The sequence below is a fragment of the Carcharhinus amblyrhynchos genome, unplaced genomic scaffold, assembly GCF_965287045.1.
Source record: "Carcharhinus amblyrhynchos unplaced genomic scaffold, sCarAmb.v2.hapA scaffold_500, whole genome shotgun sequence".
In the NCBI taxonomy this organism is placed as follows: Eukaryota; Metazoa; Chordata; class Chondrichthyes; order Carcharhiniformes; family Carcharhinidae; genus Carcharhinus; species Carcharhinus amblyrhynchos.
Window position 1 is genome coordinate 103,246 of NW_027650240.1, and position 21,755 is coordinate 125,000.

The 21,755-nt window shown below is 53.2% G+C and overlaps 1 protein-coding gene across 1 annotated transcript in view; it reads right to left on the reverse strand.

Annotated features, from left to right (window-relative positions):
• The window catches only part of LOC145339493 (complement component C7-like), a 31,861-nt gene that overhangs the window by 6,566 nt on the left and 3,540 nt on the right, over nucleotides 1–21,755 (reverse strand). The window contains 8 exon segments of the mRNA XM_080183966.1: nucleotides 2,019–2,115; nucleotides 6,095–6,283; nucleotides 7,832–7,967; nucleotides 12,379–12,466; nucleotides 13,923–14,004; nucleotides 14,007–14,096; nucleotides 15,071–15,302; nucleotides 16,224–16,390. Of these exon segments, the coding sequence (XP_080040092.1) occupies nucleotides 2,019–2,115; nucleotides 6,095–6,283; nucleotides 7,832–7,967; nucleotides 12,379–12,466; nucleotides 13,923–14,004; nucleotides 14,007–14,096; nucleotides 15,071–15,302; nucleotides 16,224–16,390 (1,081 nt within the window).

The window sequence follows — 21,755 nt, forward strand, 5'->3', positions numbered from 1 at the left end:
TGTACCCATTCCCATCACTCTCTGTGTGAAAAACATCCCCCGCACATTCTCCCCTGAACTTTCCTCCTCTCACCTTAACCTGTGCCCTTGTAACTGACACTCCACCCTTGGAAAAAACCTCTGACTATCCACCCTGTCTCTGCCTCTCATAATTTTGTAGTCCTCTATCAGGTCTCCCCTCAGCCTCCATCTTTCCAGTGAAAACAATCCTAGTTTATTCAACCTCTCCTCATAGCCAACACCCTCGAGACCAGGCAACATTCTGGTGAATCTTCTTTGCACTCTCTCCAAAACATCCATCTCATGCTGGTGACTTGAACTGCACGCAATACTCCAAATGCGGCCTAACCAAGGTTTTATAAAGCTGCAACATGATTTCCCAACTCTTGTACTCAATGCCCTGGCTGATGAATTGCTATTTAAAGGGCGAAAAACTGCAGCAGGCGACGGTGCAGAGGGACCTGGGGGTCCTTGTGCATGAGTCGCAAAAACCCAGCTTGCAGGTGCAGCAGGTGGTCAGGAAGGCGAATGGGATGCTGGCCTTCATAGCGAGGGGGATTGAATATAAAAGTAGGGAGGTCTTGCTGCAACTGTATAGGGCACTGGTGAGGCCGCAGCTGGAGTACTGTGTGCAGTTTTGGGCGCCGCACTTGCGCAAGGATATATTGGCCTTGGAGGGAGTGCAGAGGAGGTTCACTAGGCTGATACCGGAGATGAGGGGGTTGGACTATGAAGAGAGGCTGAATAGACTGGGTCTGTACTCGTTGGAGTTTAGAAGGATGAGGGGGGATCTTATAGAGATGTATAAGATAATGAAGGGGATGGATAGGGTAGAGGTAGAGAGATTCTTCCCGCTCAGAAAGAACAACAGGACTAGAGGGCACAGCCTCAAGATGTGGGGAGGGGGGGGGCAGTTTAGAACGGAGTTGAGGAGGAACTTCTTCACTCAAAGGGTGGTGAATCTCTGGAATTCTCTGCCCGTTGAAGTGGTGGAGGCTGCCTCGCTAAATATATTTAAGTCACGGGTAGATAGGTTTCTGATAGACAGGGGAATTAAGGGTTATGGGGAGAAAGCGGGAAAGTGGAACTGAGCAGCGACAGATCAGCCATGATCTTATTGAATGGCGGGGCAGGCTCGAAGGGCTAGATGGCCTACTCCTGCTCCTATTTCTTATGTTCTTATTTTCTTATGAAGGCAAGCACGCCGAAGGCCTTCTTAATTACCTTAGTCACCTGTATTGCTACTTTTAGAGAACTGTGTTCCTGCACGCCCAGATCCCTCTGTATATTAATGTTCCTAAGGGTTCTGCCATTTACAATATAATTCACACCTAAACCAGTCTAACTTGAGTGTTATTAACACTGTAGTGCAGACTCAAGGGCTTCAAGTTTTTGGGTGTCCAGATCACCAACAACCTGTCCTGGTCCCCCCCATGCCGACACTGTAGTTAAGAAAGCCCCACCAACGCCTCTACTTTCTCAGAAGACTAAGGAAATTTGGCATGTCAGCTACGACTCCCACCAACTTTTACAGATGCCCCATAGAAAGCATTCTTTCTGGTTGTATCACAGCTTGGTATGGGCTCCTGCTCTGCCCAAAACCACAAGGAACTACAAAAGGTCATGAATGTAGCCCAATCTGTCACACAAACCAGCCTCCCATCCATTGACTCTGTCTACACTTCCCACTGCCTCGGCAAAGCAGCCAGTATAATCAAAGATCCCACACAATTCTACTTCCACCTTCTTCCGTCGGGGGAAAAGATACAAAAGTCTGAGGTCATGTACCAAACGACTCAAGAACAGCTTCTTCCCTGCTGCTGTCAGACTTTTGAATGGACCTACCTCGCATTAAGTTGATCTTTCTCTACACCCTCGCTATGACTGTAACACTACATTCTGCACTCTCTCCTTTCCTTCTCTATGAACGGTATGCTTTGTCTGTATAACGCGCAAGAAACAATATTTTTCACTGTATGTGAATACAAGAGACAATAATAAATCAAATCAAACTGTACCTGCATTCATAGGGCATTTTGCAGACACAGATTCCATTTTTAACCTTCTCCCATGGATTACATCGCAGTGTCTCAGGTACTCTTGTCGTTACTGCAACTGGAATAAAGCAGAAGAGATCAAACCCACTGTCCAGAGTAACGTATCCCTCTGCTAAGTTACTCCGTGACTGCACTGTATCACCACGTTTACACAAAAGAGGAATTGGAAGGCAGGGGTTCGGAGGGATGGGGAGGTTCTGAGGGAGCTTCCGAGAGGGTAAGGGGGGGTGTCTGAGGTCATTCTGAGCCCTGTGAGGTATACGGCAGTGGAGGGGGCAGGTTGACCCATTATTTGAGTGGTGGGGGGACAGGGAGCGGGATGTCCCTCTTGGCCGAGGGGTTGCTGACGCTCCCCTGGTCAGCAGTAGTTGGGGGGGTGGGGGTGGGTCACAATTTCCCTTTCTGGGGGGAGGGAAAACCAATCCGTGAACATGGGGATCAGTGGGGTGGCTGGTGTAATCCCCGAGATGCGGCACGGTAGCACAGTGATTAGCAATGTTACTTCACAGCTCCAGGGTCCTGGGTTCAATTCCTGGCTCGAGTCACTGTCTGTGTGGAGTTTGCACATTCTCCTCATGTCTGTGTGGGTTTCCTCCGGGTGCTCCGGTTTCCTCCCACAGTCCAAAGATGTGTGGGTTAGGTTGATTGGCCATGCTAAATTGCCCCTTAGTGTCCAGGGATGTGTAGGTTAGAGGGATTAGTGGGTATAATATGTAGGGATATGGGGGTAGGGCCTGGGTGGGATTGTGTTCAGTACAGACTCAATGGGCCAAAGGGCCTCTTTCTGCACTGTAGGGTTTCTATGAGTCTAATTTGCATCTTTCAGGTGGGTGACTTCCACCCACCTGAAAGACAGGCACTGTCACACCAATGGGAATCCCTCGGATTTTCCCATGGGCTTGGGCACTTTGTTCCGACTTTGGTGGCTCGCGCCCGTGGTTGGGTGAAGAACAGGGCTGGTAAATCAACATTCCAGGATATCGGATCTTCAGGCGGGACAGAGGAGGAGGTGTCACTACATTAGTTAAGGAGTCAGGCACTGGAGTGAGGAGGGACAATATCTTGGAATGGTCTTCAAACGAGGCTTTGTGGGTAGAACATCGGAATGACAAGGGGCAGACACATTACCGCAAGTGTGATATAGACCCCAAAGAGTCAGCGGGAAATAGAGGAGCAGATACATAGACAGCTCACAGAGGTGTAAAAATAACAGAGGATTCAGGGATTGTAACTTGCCCAACATTAATTGGGATAGTCACAGTGTTAAGGGTTTGGAAGGGTCGAGTTTCTTGAAATGTGTTCAGGGGAACATTTTATGTTGACATGTAGAAGGCCCAGCAGGGGGCGGTGCAGTGCTGGATCTAATTCTGGGGAATGAATCCGGACAGGTGGACAAGGTGGCAATTGGGGAATATTTTAGTGACAGCGATCACAACACAATATGATTTATGTTTGGAGTTTAGAAGGATGAGGGGGGATCTTATAGAGAATTACAAAACAATGAAAGGGATGGATAGGGTAGAGGTAGAGAGATTCTTCCCGCTCAGAAAGGACAGCAGAACTAGAGGGCACAGCCTCAAGATAAGGGGGGGGGGCAGCTTAGATCGGAGTTGAGGAGGAACTTCTTCATTCAAAGGGTGGTGAATCTCTGGAATTCTCTGCCCATTGAAGTGGTGGAGGCTACCTCGCTAAGTATATTTAAGTCACAGGTAGATAGGTTTTTGAGACAAGGGAATTAAGGGTTATGGGGAGAAAGCGGGAAAGTGGAACTGATCCACTTCAGATCAACCATGATCTTATTGAATGGCGGGGCAGGATCGAAGGGCTAGATGGCCTACTCCTGCTCCTATTTCTTATGTTGCTATGTTTGTTACGGAACGGAAAAACAAATGGTCTGCAACAAACAGTTTGGATTGAACCCAACACAATCTAACCCAATGCAAACTGTCCACTCAATACAAACTCATCCTAGCCAATCAGGATACTGAATTTGATGATCATCCATTGTCAAAGTGAATGGTGGATCAGGCTTCAAGGGATGAGTGGCCAACTCCTGCATCTATGTGTCTACCTGAACCAATCTAACCCAGTGTTAGGGACCAGATCAGAAACTTTAAGGTACATTACAAAGTTAGCCTAGACCCCAACTTTTGATTTTAGCTTCAGGGTTGTATAAAGTGCTTCACTCCAGGTGTAATCTGATTGTCCTATTAGGGAGCTATTATTAAAACAAACATTATTTGACGACAGTTAAAATATAACAGAAAGAATTAGCATAGGTAGGTATAGATGTGATCGGCGCAACTTGTGGGCCGAAGGGCCTGTTTGTGCTGTAGTGTTCTATGTTCTATAACTTTTACCAATTAAAATATTTAAACATGTATAAAGTATAATTCTTAACAGCTGTCAATCTCTACAGTTCCAATTTAACCTCCTCTGAACTGTCTCCAATGCCTCAGATAGGGAGACCAAAACTGGATACAATACCCCAGCTGTGGTCTCATCAACACCCTATACAATTGCAACACTTCTCTATTTAATATTCCAGTCCCTTTGCAATAAATGCCAACATTCCATTTGCCTTTTTTATTATGTGCTGCACCCACATACCAACTTTCTGCGATTCATGAACACAGACACCAAGATCCCTCTGCCCGGACGCATTTTGAATCTGCTTTCTATTTAGGTAATAACTTGCCTTTCTATTCTTTTCAGCCAAAATAGACAACCTCACACTTATCCACATTAAACTCCAACTGCCAAATTTGGAATTCTCCTAGCCTATGTCTATATGTCTGTAAAATCTTCATATCCTCTTCACTGGCTGCTTTCCCACCTATTTTAGTTACATCTGCAAATTTTGCTATGTTACACTCTGTCTCTGCTTCCAGATCATTTATGTAGATTACAAACGGTTGAGGTCTGAGGACTGACCCCTGCAGCACTCCACTGGTTACATTTCGCCAGCGAGACGAGGACCTATTTATCCTGACCCTCTGCTTTCTATCAGTCAGCCAATCCTCAATCCAACTGAGTATTCTAGCCCCAGTCTCCTGCGACCTCACCTTCTGAATCAGTCTTTTATGCGGCTCCTTATCAAATACCTTCTGGAAGTCCAGATATACCACATCTACAGGTAACAGCACGGTGGGTGTACCTACACTACATGGGCTGCAGCAGTTCAAGAAGGCAGCTCACTATCACCTTCTCAAGGGGCAATTAGGGATGGGCAATAAATGTTGGCCTAGCCAGCACTGCCCACATCGCATGAATGAATGAATAAAATAAATCCAATCCAATCAACCCAACAAATAAAATCCAGTGCAACAGAACCAGCCAGCTTCATCCTTTCAACATAATCTAATCCAATCTAAACCAGTCCAATACAATCCAATCCAAACAAACAAAATCAATCTAGCTCAAATCAATCCAACTGACCAAATTAAACCCAATCCAATTTAACCAACTCAAGAACAGCATCTTCCCTGCTGCTGTCAGGCTTTTGAATGGACCTACCTCACATTAAGTTGATCTTTCTCTACACCCTAGCTATGACTGTAACACTATATTCTGCACCCTCTCCTTTCCTTCTCTATGAATGGTATGCTTTATCTCTATGGTGTGCAAGAAACAATACTTTTCACTGTATGTTAATGCATGTGACAATAATAAATCAAATCAACTCAAAAGTATCTAACCCAGTTCACCAGAATCCTACCCAAATCCAACACAACTGAAATCAAACCAACTCAAACCAATACAATCCAGCTCCCGCTAACACAGTGCAACACACCCCAATGCAACCCAAGTCAACCTAATCTGTCCCAACACAACCTTTCCATCTGGAGTCTCAGATTTTGGCTCCACCTGCCCTTCAACAAGTAACAAGCAAAGAATTCTTTGTTCTTCTTTGTTCATCCCCCAGAGAATTCTCTCAGATATTTTTGTTACAGGTCCGATTGCCCCCTTCAGGTTACAAATACCTACCTCTGGGGGAGTTTCCGGCACGGAGAGGATGTGAGGAATCGGGGACTCACCTGTGTTACATCTGATGGTGTTCAGATCCTGAGACCATTGCAGGCTGGAGCCACACGTGACCTCAGAATGACCTTCCAACCTGCTGCCTGGAGGGCAGGACAGAGAGACCACCTCTCCGATTCGGTAGCTGGGCTGCACTGGGCTGACAGTAATATCTCTCTGTAACTGGGGAGGAGGACAGACCGTCCCTGTAACAAGACGTGGAGATAATGTTGAACCAAACCCTTTGTTTTTTTAATGTCCCATTCTCGCTAACATTCCCTAACTTAATCTGACTGAAGAAGGTTGGAATTGTGCAGAGTTTACCTGCACAGGAATTGGCTACTCTAACTACTGTACCTGAGCTGGCTCTCTGACAGAGCCATTCTCCTCTTCCCTTTACCATTCGGCCCCTCATGCTTGCCCATGCTGGCCCTCAGCTCTTGTTTTCCTCCTGGCTCTTGTGATTCAGGCATCACAAGCTTTGGCCACGCGATGTGTAAAACTTTCAACTTGTTCCAACAACCCAGAGCTCAGCTGGAGGGACTGGGGCAGCTGTGGGCCCCACGCTGTAGGAAAGATTTATTGATTTTGGCGTTAGTGTAATTTACCAGAGCGAAGCCTGGATTCCAAGGATGAAATGATAAGGAGAGCTTACACACGTCTCCTTGGAATGTATGGGCTTCAGGGCAATCTTGACCAACGTTATTAAGATATTAAAGGGAACAGATAGGCTGGTTGTCGAGAAATTACTCTGCTGGTGGGAGTATAGAACTAGGGGAAAATCGTCTAAAAATGAGAGCCAAACTTTTCCCAGTGAAGTGAAGAAACGTAGAAAAGGCTAGTGGAAGTTTGAACTCTTCCACAAACTGCAATGGGCATCAGGGTCAGTGTTAAAGATAAATCTGAGACTGACAGATATCCATAACCAGAGATATGATGGGATATGGGTGGGTTTGTACATTAGGTCACAGATAAACCAGAATCTTATTTAGCGAGGGGGTGAGTGCTAGGGGTTAGGCTGAGGAGAGGCATGAGGGTTAGGGTTAAAAGTAGGGATAGGAGTTAGGTTTCGGTGTTGGGGTTAGGGTGAGGAGACGCTGGTCTGGATTAGGGTTAGGGTTAGAGGTTAGCTTTGGGGTTAGGGTTAAGGGGTAAGGGGTCTGACAGAGAGAGGACATGGATTAAGGGTCAGTGTTAGGGTCAGGCTTAGTGGTTAGGGTTCAGAGTTAGAGTTGAGGGTTGGGGTTAGGGTTAGGGTTGGGGGTTCGTTTTAGCATTTGGGTTGGGGTTAGGGTTAGGGGTGGGATTAGTGATTGGGTTTGGCTTAAGGTTAAAGTTGGGCTTAGGGTTAGGATTGATGTTAGGGTTTGGGTTTGGGTTAGGGTTATTGTTGGATGTTAAGGTAGGGTTAGGGTTGGCGTTAGGGTTAGGGTTATTGTTGGATGTTGGGTTAGGGTTGGGGTTGGATTCAGAGTTCGGGTTAGGTTTAGGGTTAGGGTTCGGGTTGGGGATGGGGCTTGTGTTTGGGTGCTAACCCTAGCTAGTGCTGGCTGTATCGGAGATGTCCAGTCTCTCTGGCTCTGTCAAAGCTCAGTGAGTGGATTTGTTATCTCCAGCTCAGTTTCAGGACATTTCATTCCAAATCGCAGGAAAACCTCCCAGAAAACACAAACCTGTTGTCTATCCACACTGCACCATTACACACAATACTAGCACCCCAGTGAAGACCTTCAAACAGGGAGTTCAGCACTCACTCAGACAGTACAGGTTACTGCTTTCCCATTGCAAATTCTCTCCACATCTCAGTGTCCCATCACCTCCAGAGATGAAGTAACCGGCGTGACATTGGTACACTGCATAGCTCCCGACAGGGTAGACTGCTGTCAAATCCTGCGGAAAGCAATGTCAGAAGCATCCAGCGTTAATACCATGGGCAGCAGTGAGGGGAGGGGGTGGGGGTGAAAGATCAGGATGAAAAACATGCAGAAATTTCCTTCAAACACCGAAGGGAGGAACGGAGGAGAGATCCTGTGGTTAGAGCAGCGTGCACTGCAGGATGCAGTCAGACACAGGAGGGAAAACAGAATTGGGAAATGATCCCCACTGCCAGGGACACGGGGAGTGAAACGGTCAGATCGAGTCGCCCAATGTACACGGACTTTAGCTCAGATTGTTATAAAGGTGAGGTTAATCCCCTCCCTGAGAGCTGACCACTAATCAAAGAGGGGGCTAGAGGTGTGTGAGAGGTAGTGTGATCAGCACTTCACCAACTTCTCATGGTTAAATAACTACCCGAGACTCTCTCTGTAAAATCAACAAGTAACTAATGAATTCTAACTAACAGTGAACAGGTTAACTCAACTGTTGACAAACCAATAAAACATGATTCTAATAGAATGCTGTTGAAATAAACACAATTCTCACTCATTAACAAAAGAATAGAATTGTTTTAGTCACTCTCGAAATACAACCAGGTTTTTATCTTCCAGAATCTTCTGTCTTCATTGCTGTCTTCACGATTGAGATCAGGCTTTCTTTTCAGACATCAATGAGCTCTGGTGGACACAATTTCTGACGGGGACAGCTTCTGGTGGGGTAGTTTCTGGCAGGAGCAGTTTGTGGTGAGGGCAGTTTCTGATGGGGGCAGTTTCTGATGGGGGCAGTTTCTGAGGGGGGCAGTTTCTGGTGGGGGCAGTTACTGATGGGGGCAGTTTCTGGTAGGGGCAGTTTTTGATGGGGGCAGTTTTGGTGGGGGCAGTTTCTGATGGGGGCAGTTTCTGGTGGGGCAGTGTCTGATGGGGGCAGTTTCTGATGGGGGCAGTTTTGGTGGGGGCAGTTTTGGTGGGGGCAGTTTCTGATGGGGGCAGTTTCTGAGGGGGGCAGTTTCTGGTGGGGGCAGTTACTGATGGGGGCAGTTTCTGATGGGGGCAGTTACTGGTGGGGGCAGTTTCTGATGGGGGCAGTTACTGGTGGGGGCAGTTACTGGTGGGGTCAGTTTCTGATGGGGGCAGTTTCTGGTGGGGGCAGTTACTGGTGGGGGCAGTTTCTGATGGGGGCAGTTTCTGGTGGGGGCAGTTTCTGGTGGGGGCAGTTTCTGATGGGGGCAGTTATTGGTGGGGGCAGTTTCTGATGGGGGTAGTTTCTACCTGTCTCTCTGAAGCTGAGAGCTGTCCCTTATACCCCTGATGACATACCAAAATCCCGACAATAGGATTGGTTCTCAGGTTACCAAAATGTCAAATTTAAATCTAATAGGCTGCTTTTGTTCAAGTGCCTTGTTTAAATTGAGTGAACAAAATTCAAAAGTAACCTGTTGTCCTGGCAATATTACTGCCTGGCCTCGCGACATAATGTTTCAGTCTGTGTACTCCATATGCATCTGTTTTTATTTAAACTTTAAGTATAGGAAAACCACAACTTTTTCAAAAGGGTATACGTAACATTTTCACCTCATACTGTTTTACAATTTCTAAATAATTTTACAGACACCAAATCCTACTCAGCTTCGCAATAAGGTTCAACACATTCTGACTGTGAGACACTGTGATTGGACAATGCTCAGGAAATATCCAATCATCACCCAGATAAAACGATCATCACCCACTCACGCCCCAAATTCTCACCCAATCATCGCCCAGTCTTTAAGACAGAGACAGATAGGTTCCAGATTAATAAGGGGATCAGGGGTTATGGGGAAAAGACAGGAGAATGGGGATGAGAAAAATATCAGCAATGGTTGAATGGCAGAGCAGACTCGATGAGCCGAGTGGCCTCATTCTGCTCCTGTGTCTTATGGTCTAATGGTCAGTCATCATCTACTTACTGATGCACTCAAGAGTACATGGAATTGTGAGAGGGGGAATGGGGGGAGAGTCAGTGATAGGGGAGAGTGTACATGGGGGTGTGGGAGGGGGAATGGGGGGAGAGTCAGTGATAGGGGAGAGTGTACATGGGGGTGTGGGAGGGGGAATGGGGGGAGAGTCAGTGATAGGGGAGAGTGTACATGGGGGTGTGGGAGGGGGAATGGGGGGGAGAGTCAGTGATAGGGGAGAGTGTACATGGGGGTGTGGGAGGGGGAATGGGGGGGAGAGTCAGTGATAGGGGAGAGTGTACATGGGGGTGTGGGAGGGGGAATGGGGGGGAGAGTCAGTGATAGGGGAGAGTGTACATGGGGGTGTGGGAGGGGGAATGGGGGGAGAGTCAGTGATAGGGGAGAGTGTACATGGGGGTGTGGGAGGGGGAATGGGGGGGAGAGTCAGTGATAGGGGAGAGTGTACATGGGGGTGTGGGAGGGGGAATGGGGGGGAGAGTCAGTGATAGGGGAGAGTGTACATGGGGGTGTGGGAGGGGGAATGGGGGTAGAGTCAGTGATAGGGGAGAGTGTACATGGGGGTGTGGGAGGGGGAATGGGGGGAGAGTCAGTGATAGGGGAGAGTGTACATGGGGGTGTGGGAGGGGGAATGGGGGGGAGAGTCAGTGATAGGGGAGAGTGTACATGGGGGTGTGGGAGGGGGAATGGGGGGGAGAGTCAGTGATAGGGGAGAGTGTACATGGGGGTGTGGGAGGGGGAATGGGGGGGAGAGTCAGTGATAGGGGAGAGTGTACATGGGGGTGTGGGAGGGGGGAATGGGGGTAGAGTCAGTGATAGGGGAGAGTGTACATGGGAGTGTGGGAGGGGGAATGGGGGGTAGAGTCAGTGACAGGGGAGAGTGTACATGGGGGTGTGGGAGGGGGAATGGGGGGAGAGTCAGTGATAGGGGAGAGTGTACATGGGGGTGTGGGAGGGGGAATGGGGGGGAGAGTCAGTGATAGGGGAGAGTGTACATGGGAGTGTGGGAGGGGGAATGGGGGGGAGAGTCAGTGATAGGGGAGAGTGTACAGGGGGGTGTGGGAGGGGGAATGGGGGGGAGAGTCAGTGATAGGGGAGAGTGTACAGGGGGGTGTGGGAGGGGGAATGGGGGGGAGAGTCAGTGATAGGGGAGAGTGTACATGGGGGTGTGGGAGGGGGAATGGGGGGGAGAGTCAGTGATAGGGGAGAGTGTACATGGGGGTGTGGGAGGGGGGAATGGGGGTAGAGTCAGTGATAGGGGAGAGTGTACATGGGGGTGTGGGAGGGGGAATGGGGGGGAGAGTCAGTGATAGGGGAGAGTGTACATGGGAGTGTGGGAGGGGGAATGGGGGGTAGAGTCAGTGACAGGGGAGAGTGTACATGGGGGTGTGGGAGGGGGAATGGGGGGGAGAGTCAGTGATAGGGGAGAGTGTACATGGGGGTGTGGGAGGGGGGGAATGGGGGGAGAGTCAGTGATAGGGGAGAGTGTACATGGGGGTGTGGGAGGGGGAATGGGGGGAGAGTCAGTGATAGGGGAGAGTGTACATGGGGGTGTGGGATGGGGAATGGGGGGAGAGTCAGTGATAGGGGAGAGTGTACATGGGGGTGTGGGAGGGGGAATGGGGGGAGAGTCAGTGATAGGGGAGAGTGTACATGGGGGTGTGGGAGGGGGAATGGGGGGAGAGTCAGTGATAGGGGAGAGTGTACATGGGGGTGTGGGAGGGGGAATGGGGGGGAGAGTCAGTGATAGGGGAGAGTGTACATGGGAGTGTGGGAGGGGGAATGGGGGGTAGAGTCAGTGACAGGGGAGAGTGTACATGGGGGTGTGGGAGGGGGAATGGGGGGGAGAGTCAGTGATAGGGGAGAGTGTACATGGGGGTGTGGGAGGGGGGAATGGGGGGAGAGTCAGTGATAGGGGAGAGTGTACATGGGGGTGTGGGAGGGGGAATGGGGGGAGAGTCAGTGATAGGGGAGAGTGTACATGGGGGTGTGGGATGGGGAATGGGGGGAGAGTCAGTGATAGGGGAGAGTGTACATGGGGGTGTGGGAGGGGGAATGGGGGGAGAGTCAGTGATAGGGGAGAGTGTACATGGGGGTGTGGGAGGGGGAATGGGGGGAGAGTCAGTGATAGGGGAGAGTGTACATGGGGGTGTGGGAGGGGGAATGGGGGGGAGAGTCAGTGATAGGGGAGAGTGTACATGGGGGTGTGGGAGGGGGAATGGGGGGAGAGTCAGTGATAGGGGAGAGTGTACGTGGGGGTGTGGGAGGGGGAATGGGGGGAGAGTCAGTGATAGGGGAGAGTGTACATGGGGGTGTGGGATGGGGAATGGGGGGAGAGTCAGTGATAGGGGAGAGTGTACATGGGGGTGTGGGCGGGGAATGGGGGGAGAGTCAGTGATAGGGGAGAGTGTACATGGGGGTGTGGGAGGGGGAATGGGGGGGAGAGTCAGTGATAGGGGAGAGTGTACATACCTGGACAAAAGCATTGTCTAGTTGTGGGGGTGTTGGGCAACTCCTGGTGGGAACATTCTGCCTTTCAAAGCAATGAGGCTCAAGTTGGCTGGAAAGAAAGAAAAATGAAATTTATTACTTGCTGAGCTACAGAGGGATCTGAATGTCCCGGTACATACATCAAAACATGTTAATATTCTGTGATAGGAATGCAGATAGGTTCAAGTTGCTTATTGAAAAGGGAGTGGGGATGTGGGGGTTTGTGTGTGTGTGTGTGTGTGTGTGTGTGTGTGTGTGTGTGTGTGTGTGTGTGTGTGTGTGTGTGTGTGTGTGTGTGTGTGTGTGTGTGCAGGGGGTGTTGTGTGTGGGGGGGTGTGTGTGTGCGTGTCTGGGTGTTTATGTGTATGTGGGCTTATGTGGGTGTCTGGGTGAGTGTGTGTGTGTGTGTCTGGGTGTGTGCATGTGGGGGGGTGTTGGGGGTTTGTGTATGTGGGTTTAATTGTGTATGGGGTGTGTGGGTGTGTGTATATGTGCGTCTCTGGTTGCATGTGTGGATGGGTGTGTGTGTGGGTGGGTGTGTGGAGGTGGGGTGGGTTTGTGGGGGTGGGTGTATTGTACACTGAAAGGTTGCACTGATTGGGTGATAAGTGATGATTTTATTGAAATCGATAAGATCCTGAGGAGAGTGGATGGGGTGTGGGGGGGGTGCGGGTGGACGTTTCCCTGTGTGGGACAGTCTGGAATAAAGGGACAGGGCTTAAAAGTAAGGGGTCTCCTATTTAAAATGAACATGTGGTGTCACAGTGGTTAGCACTGCTGCCTCACAGTGCCAGCGATCCGGGTTCGATTCCTTGCTTGGGTCACTGTCCGTGTGGAGTTTGCACATTCTCCCCGTGTCTGCGTGGGTTTCCTCCGGGTGCTCCGGTTCCCTCCCACAGTCTGAAAGACCTGCTGATTAGGTGGATTGGCTGTGCCAAATTCTCCCTCAGTGTACCCAAACAGGAGCATGGCGACTAGGGGATTTTCACAGTAACTTCATTGCAGCGTTAATGTAAGCCTTAATTGAGACATTAATACATCAAACCTAAACATGAGAATGCTTTGAAGTTGTGAATCTTTGGGACTCTTAAGGGGCAGCGGATGGAGGATCGATGAACAGTTCAAAAGCTGAAAGAGATGAATTGATTGATAAGTGAGTGTCGAGGGGAGGCGTGGAGCTGAGGACACAGGCAGAATGATGTTATTGAACAGTAGGGCAGGCCCGAGGGGCTGAACGGCCTACTCCTGCTGCTAATTTGTAGAGGTGTATTGTGGTCACCCCCTCAGAGTGTTACAATGATGCACAGATCCCTCAGGAGCACTGACTGGGCTGGAGTAAGGTGTGAGGCCTGAGTGAGAGAAAGCAAGCTTTAGATGTGTAAGCAACGGACATGAAATCCTCCCCTGGGCTCAGGGGGCAGGAACAGGACAGAGCTGCGGCCAACCATCCGCAGAATGGTTATTTATTGATAAGAGTCTGCGTCCTGGCCCTGTGATTCCTCCTGGAGAGTTCGAATGGAGCTTACCGTAAATATTCCATTTCTCCATCTTCACATTTATCTGACTGGACTCTGTGTCCCGCACAGTTCCTGCCTCCTCGGCTGGGAGGGGATTGTCACATCTCCTCGACCGCTCTCTCCTTCCATTTGTACAGGAGCTCCAGGCAGTCCAACAAGTCCAACTCCCATCAATACCGCTCCCTGTAACACACCCCATTCACAAACTCCAAACCAACTCTTCCAAAGCATCAACCCCAATCCCCCTCCCACACCCCCCTGTACACTCTCCCCTATCACTGACTCTCCCCCCCAGTCCCCCTCCCACACCCCCATGTACACTCTCCCCTATCACTGACTCTCCCCCATTCCCCCTCCCACACCCCCATGTACACTCTTCCCTATCACTGACTCTACCCCCCATTCCCCCTCCCACACCCCCATGTACACTCTCCCCTATCACTGACTCTCCCCCCCATTCCCCCTCCCACACCCCCATGTACACTCTCCCCTATCACGAGCTTTCGGAGTGCTGCTCCTTCGTCAGGTGAGTGGAGCGGTGCTCCAAAAGCTAGTGCCGTTTACTACCAAATAAACCTGTTGGACTCTAACCTGGTGTGTGAGAGTTTGTACTGTGTTTACCCCAGTCCAACACCGACATCTCCACATCATGACACACAGAAGAGAGAAAGAGACAGGGTCAGAGAGAGAGAGATATACAGGGACGGAGACAGGGAGAGAGACAGAGAGAGGGAGAGAGACGAGGGGGCCGGGGGAACGGAGAGAGAAAGACAGAGAGGGGGAGAGAGACAGAGAGAGAGAGAGGGAGATACAGAGAGAGAGAGAGAGGGAGATACAAAGACAGAGAGACAGAGAGAGGGAGAGAGAGATAGAGAGAGGGAGAGAGACAGAGAGAGGGTTGGAGAGAGTGTCAGAGAGGGGGAGAAATTCAGAGTGAGGGAGGAAGAGGGAGAGAGTGACACAGAGATAGAGAGAAAAGGAGAGAGAGAGAGGGAGAGAGAGATAGAGAGAGCCACACAGAGGGAGAGACAGTGTTGGAGAGAGGGAGGGAGAGACAGAGGGAGGGAGAGAGAGAGTCACAGGGAGAGAGAGAGAGAGACAGAGGCTGGGGGTGGGGGTTGGGGGATGTGGTGGGGTGGCGGGGTGGGATTCTTTACCACTTTCGGGATCCTGGGCCAGGGCTCCTCTCTCACAGGCTATTCCGAATGTGTACGGTTTACAGAAACACTGGCACGCTGAACCAACAACCACAGCCTGACCACTGTTCTGGCAGGGCCGACATCGACAGGGGTCAACCTCACTGATATAATCCTCGATGGCCCTCTGCAGGTAGTGCCTCTTCACCCCGGCACAGGGCACACCCTTCACCAACTCAGGGAGCGGTGCCAACTGTCGGAGAGAGAGAACGAGACATCAGCAAGGACGGAGAGTGAGAAACAGGGACAGTCGCATCCTCAGCAGCACGGTGCGGGGAGCGCTGAGGGAATGGACTCACCGTGGACAAGGGGCAACTCTGTAACCGGGCACCAAAAACTACCAGCTCCAAACTCAAACATGGAGGCTGGACAAGTCGGGGGAGGCTGTTTGGCCCAAAAGGCAACGGTTCCAATGCTATCACCTCGATGACTCTGAAGAGCTGAGAGAATCACTGAGGGAGTGCCGCACTGTCAGAGGGTCAGTGCTGAGGGAGTGCCGCACTGTCAGAGGGTCAGTGCTGAGGGAGTGCCGCACTGTCAGAGGGTCAGTACTGAGGGAGTGCCGCACTGTCAGAGGGTCAGTGCTGAGGGAGTGCCACTGTCAGAGGGTCAGTGCTGAGGGAGTGCCGCACTGTCAGAGGGTCAGTGCTGAGGGAGTGCCGCACTGTCAGAGGGTCAGTGCTGAGGGAGTGCCGCACTGTCAGAGGGTCAGTGCTGAGGGAGTGCCACACTGTCAGAGGGTCAGTGCTGAGGGAGCGCCGCACTGTCAGAGGGTCAGTGCTGAGGGAGTGCCGCAGTGTCAGAGGGTCAGTGCTGAGGGAGTGCCGCACTGTCAGAGGGTCAGTGCTGAGGGAGTGCCGCACTGTCAGAGGGTCAGTGCTGAGGGAGTGCCGCAGTGTCAGAGGGTCAGTGCTGAGGGAGTGCCGCTCTGTCAGAGGGTCAGTGCTGAGGGAGTGCCGCTCTGTCAGAGGGATATAAAGGTGTGGTGACCTCAGTGATAAACTTCCCCTGATACTCAGATAGTTTTATTCCTGAAGTTTCCTTTCTGGTTTTATTTTTCCAGGTCCTGGTGGTTTGTATTTTTTGGTGGTTTTATTGGGAAGGGTTTACTGACCTTCTGGTTTATAATAACTGGGTTCTCTTTGACAGAACCAGCCCAACGCTGGTAAACCTCTGTGTTCGCCTGGGCATTCCTCATATCGATCAGGCTGAGCGCTGCCACAAAGGCCGCCCGCCCTCCAACAGTGAACGACAGCCCGCGTGCTTGTCCAGAGGAGTCCCCTGCAGGAAGGTCAAAGGTGAAAGGTTACGCCAGCAGATCCATTTGCTGAATTTGTCGTCCAATGATGTCGCGCGCTGTGTTATCACCCTGTGACAGGGAGAGAAACCACAGGGCCTCTCATTCCACTGGAATGTTCCGCGTCAATCCAAGGGAAGGGGGTCACCATGCCTAACCACCAGGGACCCCAGTTTAAATTTCAAGTTACAGTTTATTTATTAGTCACAAGTAAGGCTTACATTAACACTGCAATGAAGTTACTGTGAAATTCCCCTATTTGCCACTCTCCGGCACCTGTTTGGGTCAATGCATCCTCACCGGCGTGTCCATCAGATTGTGAGAGGAAACCGGAGCATCCGGAGGAACCCACACAGACACGGGGAGAATGTGCAAACTCCGCACAGACAGTGACCCAAGCCGGGAATCGAACCTGGATCCCTGGTGCTGCGAGGCAGCAGCGCTAACCACCGTGCCAACTCGAAGCCTCAGTCCAACTCGCTTCCAGTCACAGTCTGTGTAGATGAATCAAATACCTGAGCAGGCAATCCCACACCACGTCTGAAAAATAATTCACCAACAGGACAAGCCAAAGAAATTTGAAACCACACCAAGCAAACCAGCGACACTTCCCGCAGTGTCTGCGGGGCACAGAGTCCCTCACCAATGAGTCAACACCAACAAAGTGGAGAGAAACAAGAGGAATTGTTGGAAGTGCCGCACTGTCAGAGGGTCAGTGCTGAGGGAGTGCCGCACTGTCAGAGGGTCAGTGCTGAGGGAGTGCCGCACTGTCAGAGGGTCAGTGCTGAGGGAGTGCCGCACTGTCAGAGGGTCAGTACTGAGGGAGTGCCGCACTGTCAGAGGGTCAGTGCTGAGGGAGTGCCGCACTGTCAGAGGGTCAGTGCTGAGGGAGTGCCGCACTGTCAGAGGGTCAGTACTGAGGGAGTGCCGCACTGTCAGAGGGTCAGTGCTGAGGGAGTGCCGCACTGTCAGAGGGTCAGTGCTGAGGGAGTGCCGGACTGTCAGAGGGTCAGTACTGAGGGAGTGCCGCACTGTCAGAGGGTCAGTGCTGAGGGAGTGAGGCACTGTCAGAGGGTCAGTGCTGAGGGGAGTGCCGCACTGTCAGAGGGTCAGTGCTGAGGGAGTGCCGCACTGTCAGAGGGTCAGTGCTGAGGGAGTGAGGTACTGTCAGAGGGTCAGTGCTGAGGGAGTGCCGCACTGTCAGAGGGTCAGTGCTGAGGGAGTGCCGCACTGTCAGAGGGTCAGTGCTGAAGGAGTGCCGCACTGTCAGAGGGTCAGTGCTGAGGGAGTGCCGCACTGTCAGAGGGTCAGTGCTGAGGGAGTGCCGCACTGTCAGAGGGTCAGTGCTGAGGGAGTGCCGCACTGTCAGAGGGTCAGTGCTGAGGGAGTGCCGCACTGTCAGAGGGCCAGTGCTGAGGGAGTTCCGCACTGTCAGAGGGTCTGTATTGAGGGAGTGCCGCACTGTCAGAGGGTCAGTGCTGAGGGAGTGCCGCACTGTCAGAGGGTCAGTGCTGAGGGAGTGCCGCACTGTCAGAGGGTCAGTGCTGAGGGAGTTCCGCACTGTCAGAGGGTCTGTATTGAGGGAGTGCCGCACTGTCAGAGGGTCAGTGCTGAGGGAGTGCCGCACTGTCAGAGGGTCAGTGCTGAGGGAGTGCCGCACTGTCAGAGGGTCACTGCTGAGGGAGTGCCGCACTGTCAGAGGGTCAGTACTGAGGGAGTGCCGCACTGTCAGAGGGTCAGTGCTGAGGGAGTGCCGCACTGTCAGAGGGTCAGTACTGAGGGAGTGCCGCACTGTCAGAGGGTCAGTACTGAGGGAGTGCCGCACTGTCAGAGGGTCAGTGCTGAGGGAGTGCCGCACTGTCAGAGGGTCAGTACTGAGGGAGTGCCGCACTGTCAGAGGGTCAGTGCTGAGGGAGTGCCGCACTGTCAGAGGGTCAGTGCTGAGGGAGTGCCGCACTGTCAGAGGGTCAGTACTGAGGGAGTGCCGCACTGTCAGAGGGTCAGTGCTGAGGGAGTGCCGCACTGTCAGAGGGTCAGTGCTGAGGGAGTGCCGCACTGTCAGAGGGTCAGTGCTGAGGGAGTGCCGCACTGTCAGAGGGTCAGTGCTGAGGGAGTGCCGCACTGTCAGAGGGTCAGTGCTGAGGGAGTGAGGCACTGTCAGAGGGTCAGTGCTGAGGGAGTGCCGCACTGTCAGAGGGTCAGTGCTGAGGGAGTGCCGCACTGTCAGAGGGTCAGTGCTGAGGGAGTGAGGCACTGTCAGAGGGTCAGTGCTGAGGGAGTGCCGCACTGTCAGAGGGTCAGTGCTGAGGGAGTGCCGCATTGTCAGAGGGTCAGTGCTGAAGGAGTGCCGCACTGTCAGAGGGTCAGTGCTGAGGGAGTGCCGCACTGTCAGAGGGTCAGTGCTGAGGGAGTGCCGCACTGTCAGAGGGTCAGTGCTGAGGGAGTGCCGCACTGTCAGAGGGTCAGTACTGAGGGAGTGCCGCACTGTCAGAGGGTCAGTGCTGAGGGAGTGCCGCACTGTCAGAGGGTCAGTGCTGAGGGAGTGCCGCACTGTCAGAGGGCCAGTGCTGAGGGAGTTCCGCACTGTCAGAGGGTCTGTATTGAGGGAGTGCCGCACTGTCAGAGGGTCAGTGCTGAGGGAGTGCCGCACTGTCAGAGGGTCAGTGCTGAGGGAGTGCCGCACTGTCAGAGGGTCAGTGCTGAGGGAGTGCCGCACTGTCAGAGGGTCAGTACTGAGGGAGTGCCACACTGTCAGAGGGTCAGTGCTGAGGGAGTGCCGCACTGTCAGAGGGTCAGTGCTGAGGGAGCGCCGCACTGTCAGACGGGTCAGTGCTGAGGGAGTGCCGCACTGTCAGAGGGTCAGTGCTGAGGGAGTGCCGCACTGTCAGAGGGTCAGTGCTGAGGGAGTGAGGCACTGTCAGAGGGTCAGTGCTGAGGGAGTGCCGCACTGTCAGAGGGTCAGTGCTGAGGGAGTGCCGCACTGTCAGAGTGTCAGTGCTGAGGGAGTGCCACACTGTCAGAGGGTCAGTGCTGAGGGAGTGCCGCACTGTCAGAGGGTCAGTGCTGAGGGAGTGCCGCACTGTCAGAGGGTCAGTGCTGAGGGAGTGCCGCACTGTCAGAGGGCCAGTGCTGAGGGAGTTCCGCACTGTCAGAGGGTCTGTATTGAGGAGTGCCGCACTGTCAGAGGGTCAGTGCTGAGGGAGTGCCGCACTGTCAGAGGGTCAGTGCTGAGGGAGTGCCGCACTGTCAGAGGGTCAGTGCTGAGGGAGTGCCGCACTGTCAGAGGGTCAGTGCTGAGGGAGTGCCGCACTGTCAGAGGGTCAGTGCTGAGGGAGTGCAGCACTGTCAGAGGGTCAGTGCTGAGGGAGTGCCGCACTGTCAGAGGGTCAGTGCTGAGGGAGTGCCGCACTGTCAGAGGGTCAGTGCTGAGGGAGTGCCGCAGTGTCAGAGGGTCAGTGCTGAGGGAGTGCCGCACTGTCAGAGGGTCAGTGCTGAGGGAGTGCCGCACTGTCAGAGGGTCAGTGCTGAAGGAGTGCCGCACTGTCAGAGGGTCAGTGCTGAGGGAGTGCCGCACTGTCAGAGGGTCAGTGCTGAGGGAGTGCCGCACTGTCAGAGGGTCAGTGCTGAGGGAGTGCGGCACTGTCAGAGGGTCAGTGCTGAGGGAGTGCCGCACTGTCAGAGGGTCAGTGCTGAGGGAGTGCCGCACTGTCAGAGGGTCAGTGCTGAGGGAGTGCCGCACTGTCAGAGGGTCAGTGCTGAGGGAGTGCCGCACTGTCAGAGGGTCAGTGCTGAGGGAGTGCCGCACTGTCAGAGGGTCAGTGCTGAGGGAGTGCCGCACTGTCAGAGGGTCAGTGCTGAGGGAGTGCCGCACTGTCAGAGGGTCAGTGCTGAGGGAGCGCCGCACTGTCAGAGGGTCAGTGCTGAGGGAGTGCCGCACCGTCAGAGGGTCGTACTGAGGCACTGTCAGAGGGTCAGTGCTGAGGGAGTGCCGCACTGTCAGAGGGTCAGTGCTGAGGGAGTGCCGCACTGTCCTGTCAGAGGGTCAGTGCTGAGGGAGTGCCGCACTGTCAGAGGGTCAGTGCTGAGGGAGTGCCGCACTGTCAGAGGGTCAGTACTGAGGGAGTGCCGCACTGTCAGAGGGTCAGTGCTGAGGGAGTGCCGCACTGTCAGAGGGTCAGTGCTGAGGGAGTGCCGCACTGTCAGAGGGCCAGTGCTGAGGGAGTTCCGCACTGTCAGAGGGTCTGTATTGAGGGAGTGCCGCACTGTCAGAGGGTCAGTGCTGAGGGAGTGCCGCACTGTCAGAGGGTCAGTGCTGAGGGAGTGCCGCACTGTCAGAGGGTCAGTGCTGAGGGAGTGCCGCACTGTCAGAGGGTCAGTACTGAGGGAGTGCCACACTGTCAGAGGGTCAGTGCTGAGGGAGTGCCGCACTGTCAGAGGGTCAGTGCTGAGGGAGCGCCGCACTGTCAGACGGTCAGTGCTGAGGGAGTGCCGCACTGTCAGAGGGTCAGTGCTGAGGGAGTGCCGCACTGTCAGAGTGTCAGTGCTGAGGGAGTGAGGCACTGTCAGAGGGTCAGTGCTGAGGGAGTGCCGCACTGTCAGAGGGTCAGTGCTGAGGGAGTGCCGCACTGTCAGAGTGTCAGTGCTGAGGGAGTGCCACACTGTCAGAGGGTCAGTGCTGAGGGAGTGCCGCACTGTCAGAGGGTCAGTGCTGAGGGAGTGCCGCACTGTCAGAGGGTCAGTGCTGAGGGAGTGCCGCACTGTCAGAGGGCCAGTGCTGAGGGAGTTCCGCACTGTCAGAGGGTCTGTATTGAGGAGTGCCGCACTGTCAGAGGGTCAGTGCTGAGGGAGTGCCGCACTGTCAGAGGGTCAGTGCTGAGGGAGTGCCGCACTGTCAGAGGGTCAGTGCTGAGGGAGTGCCGCACTGTCAGAGGGTCAGTGCTGAGGGAGTGCCGCACTGTCAGAGGGTCAGTGCTGAGGGAGTGAGGCACTGTCAGAGGGTCAGTGCTGAGGGAGTGCCGCACTGTCAGAGGGTCAGTGCTGAGGGAGTGCCGCACTGTCAGAGGGTCAGTGCTGAGGGAGTGCCGCAGTGTCAGAGGGTCAGTGCTGAGGGAGTGCCGCACTGTCAGAGGGTCAGTGCTGAGGGAGTGCCGCACTGTCAGAGGGTCAGTGCTGAAGGAGTGCCGCACTGTCAGAGGGTCAGTACTGAGGGAGTGCCGCACTGTCAGAGGGTCAGTGCTGAGGGAGTGCCGCACTGTCAGAGGGTCAGTGCTGAGGGAGTGCCGCACTGTCAGAGGGTCAGTGCTGAGGGAGTGCCGCACTGTCAGAGGGCCAGTGCTGAGGGAGTGCCGC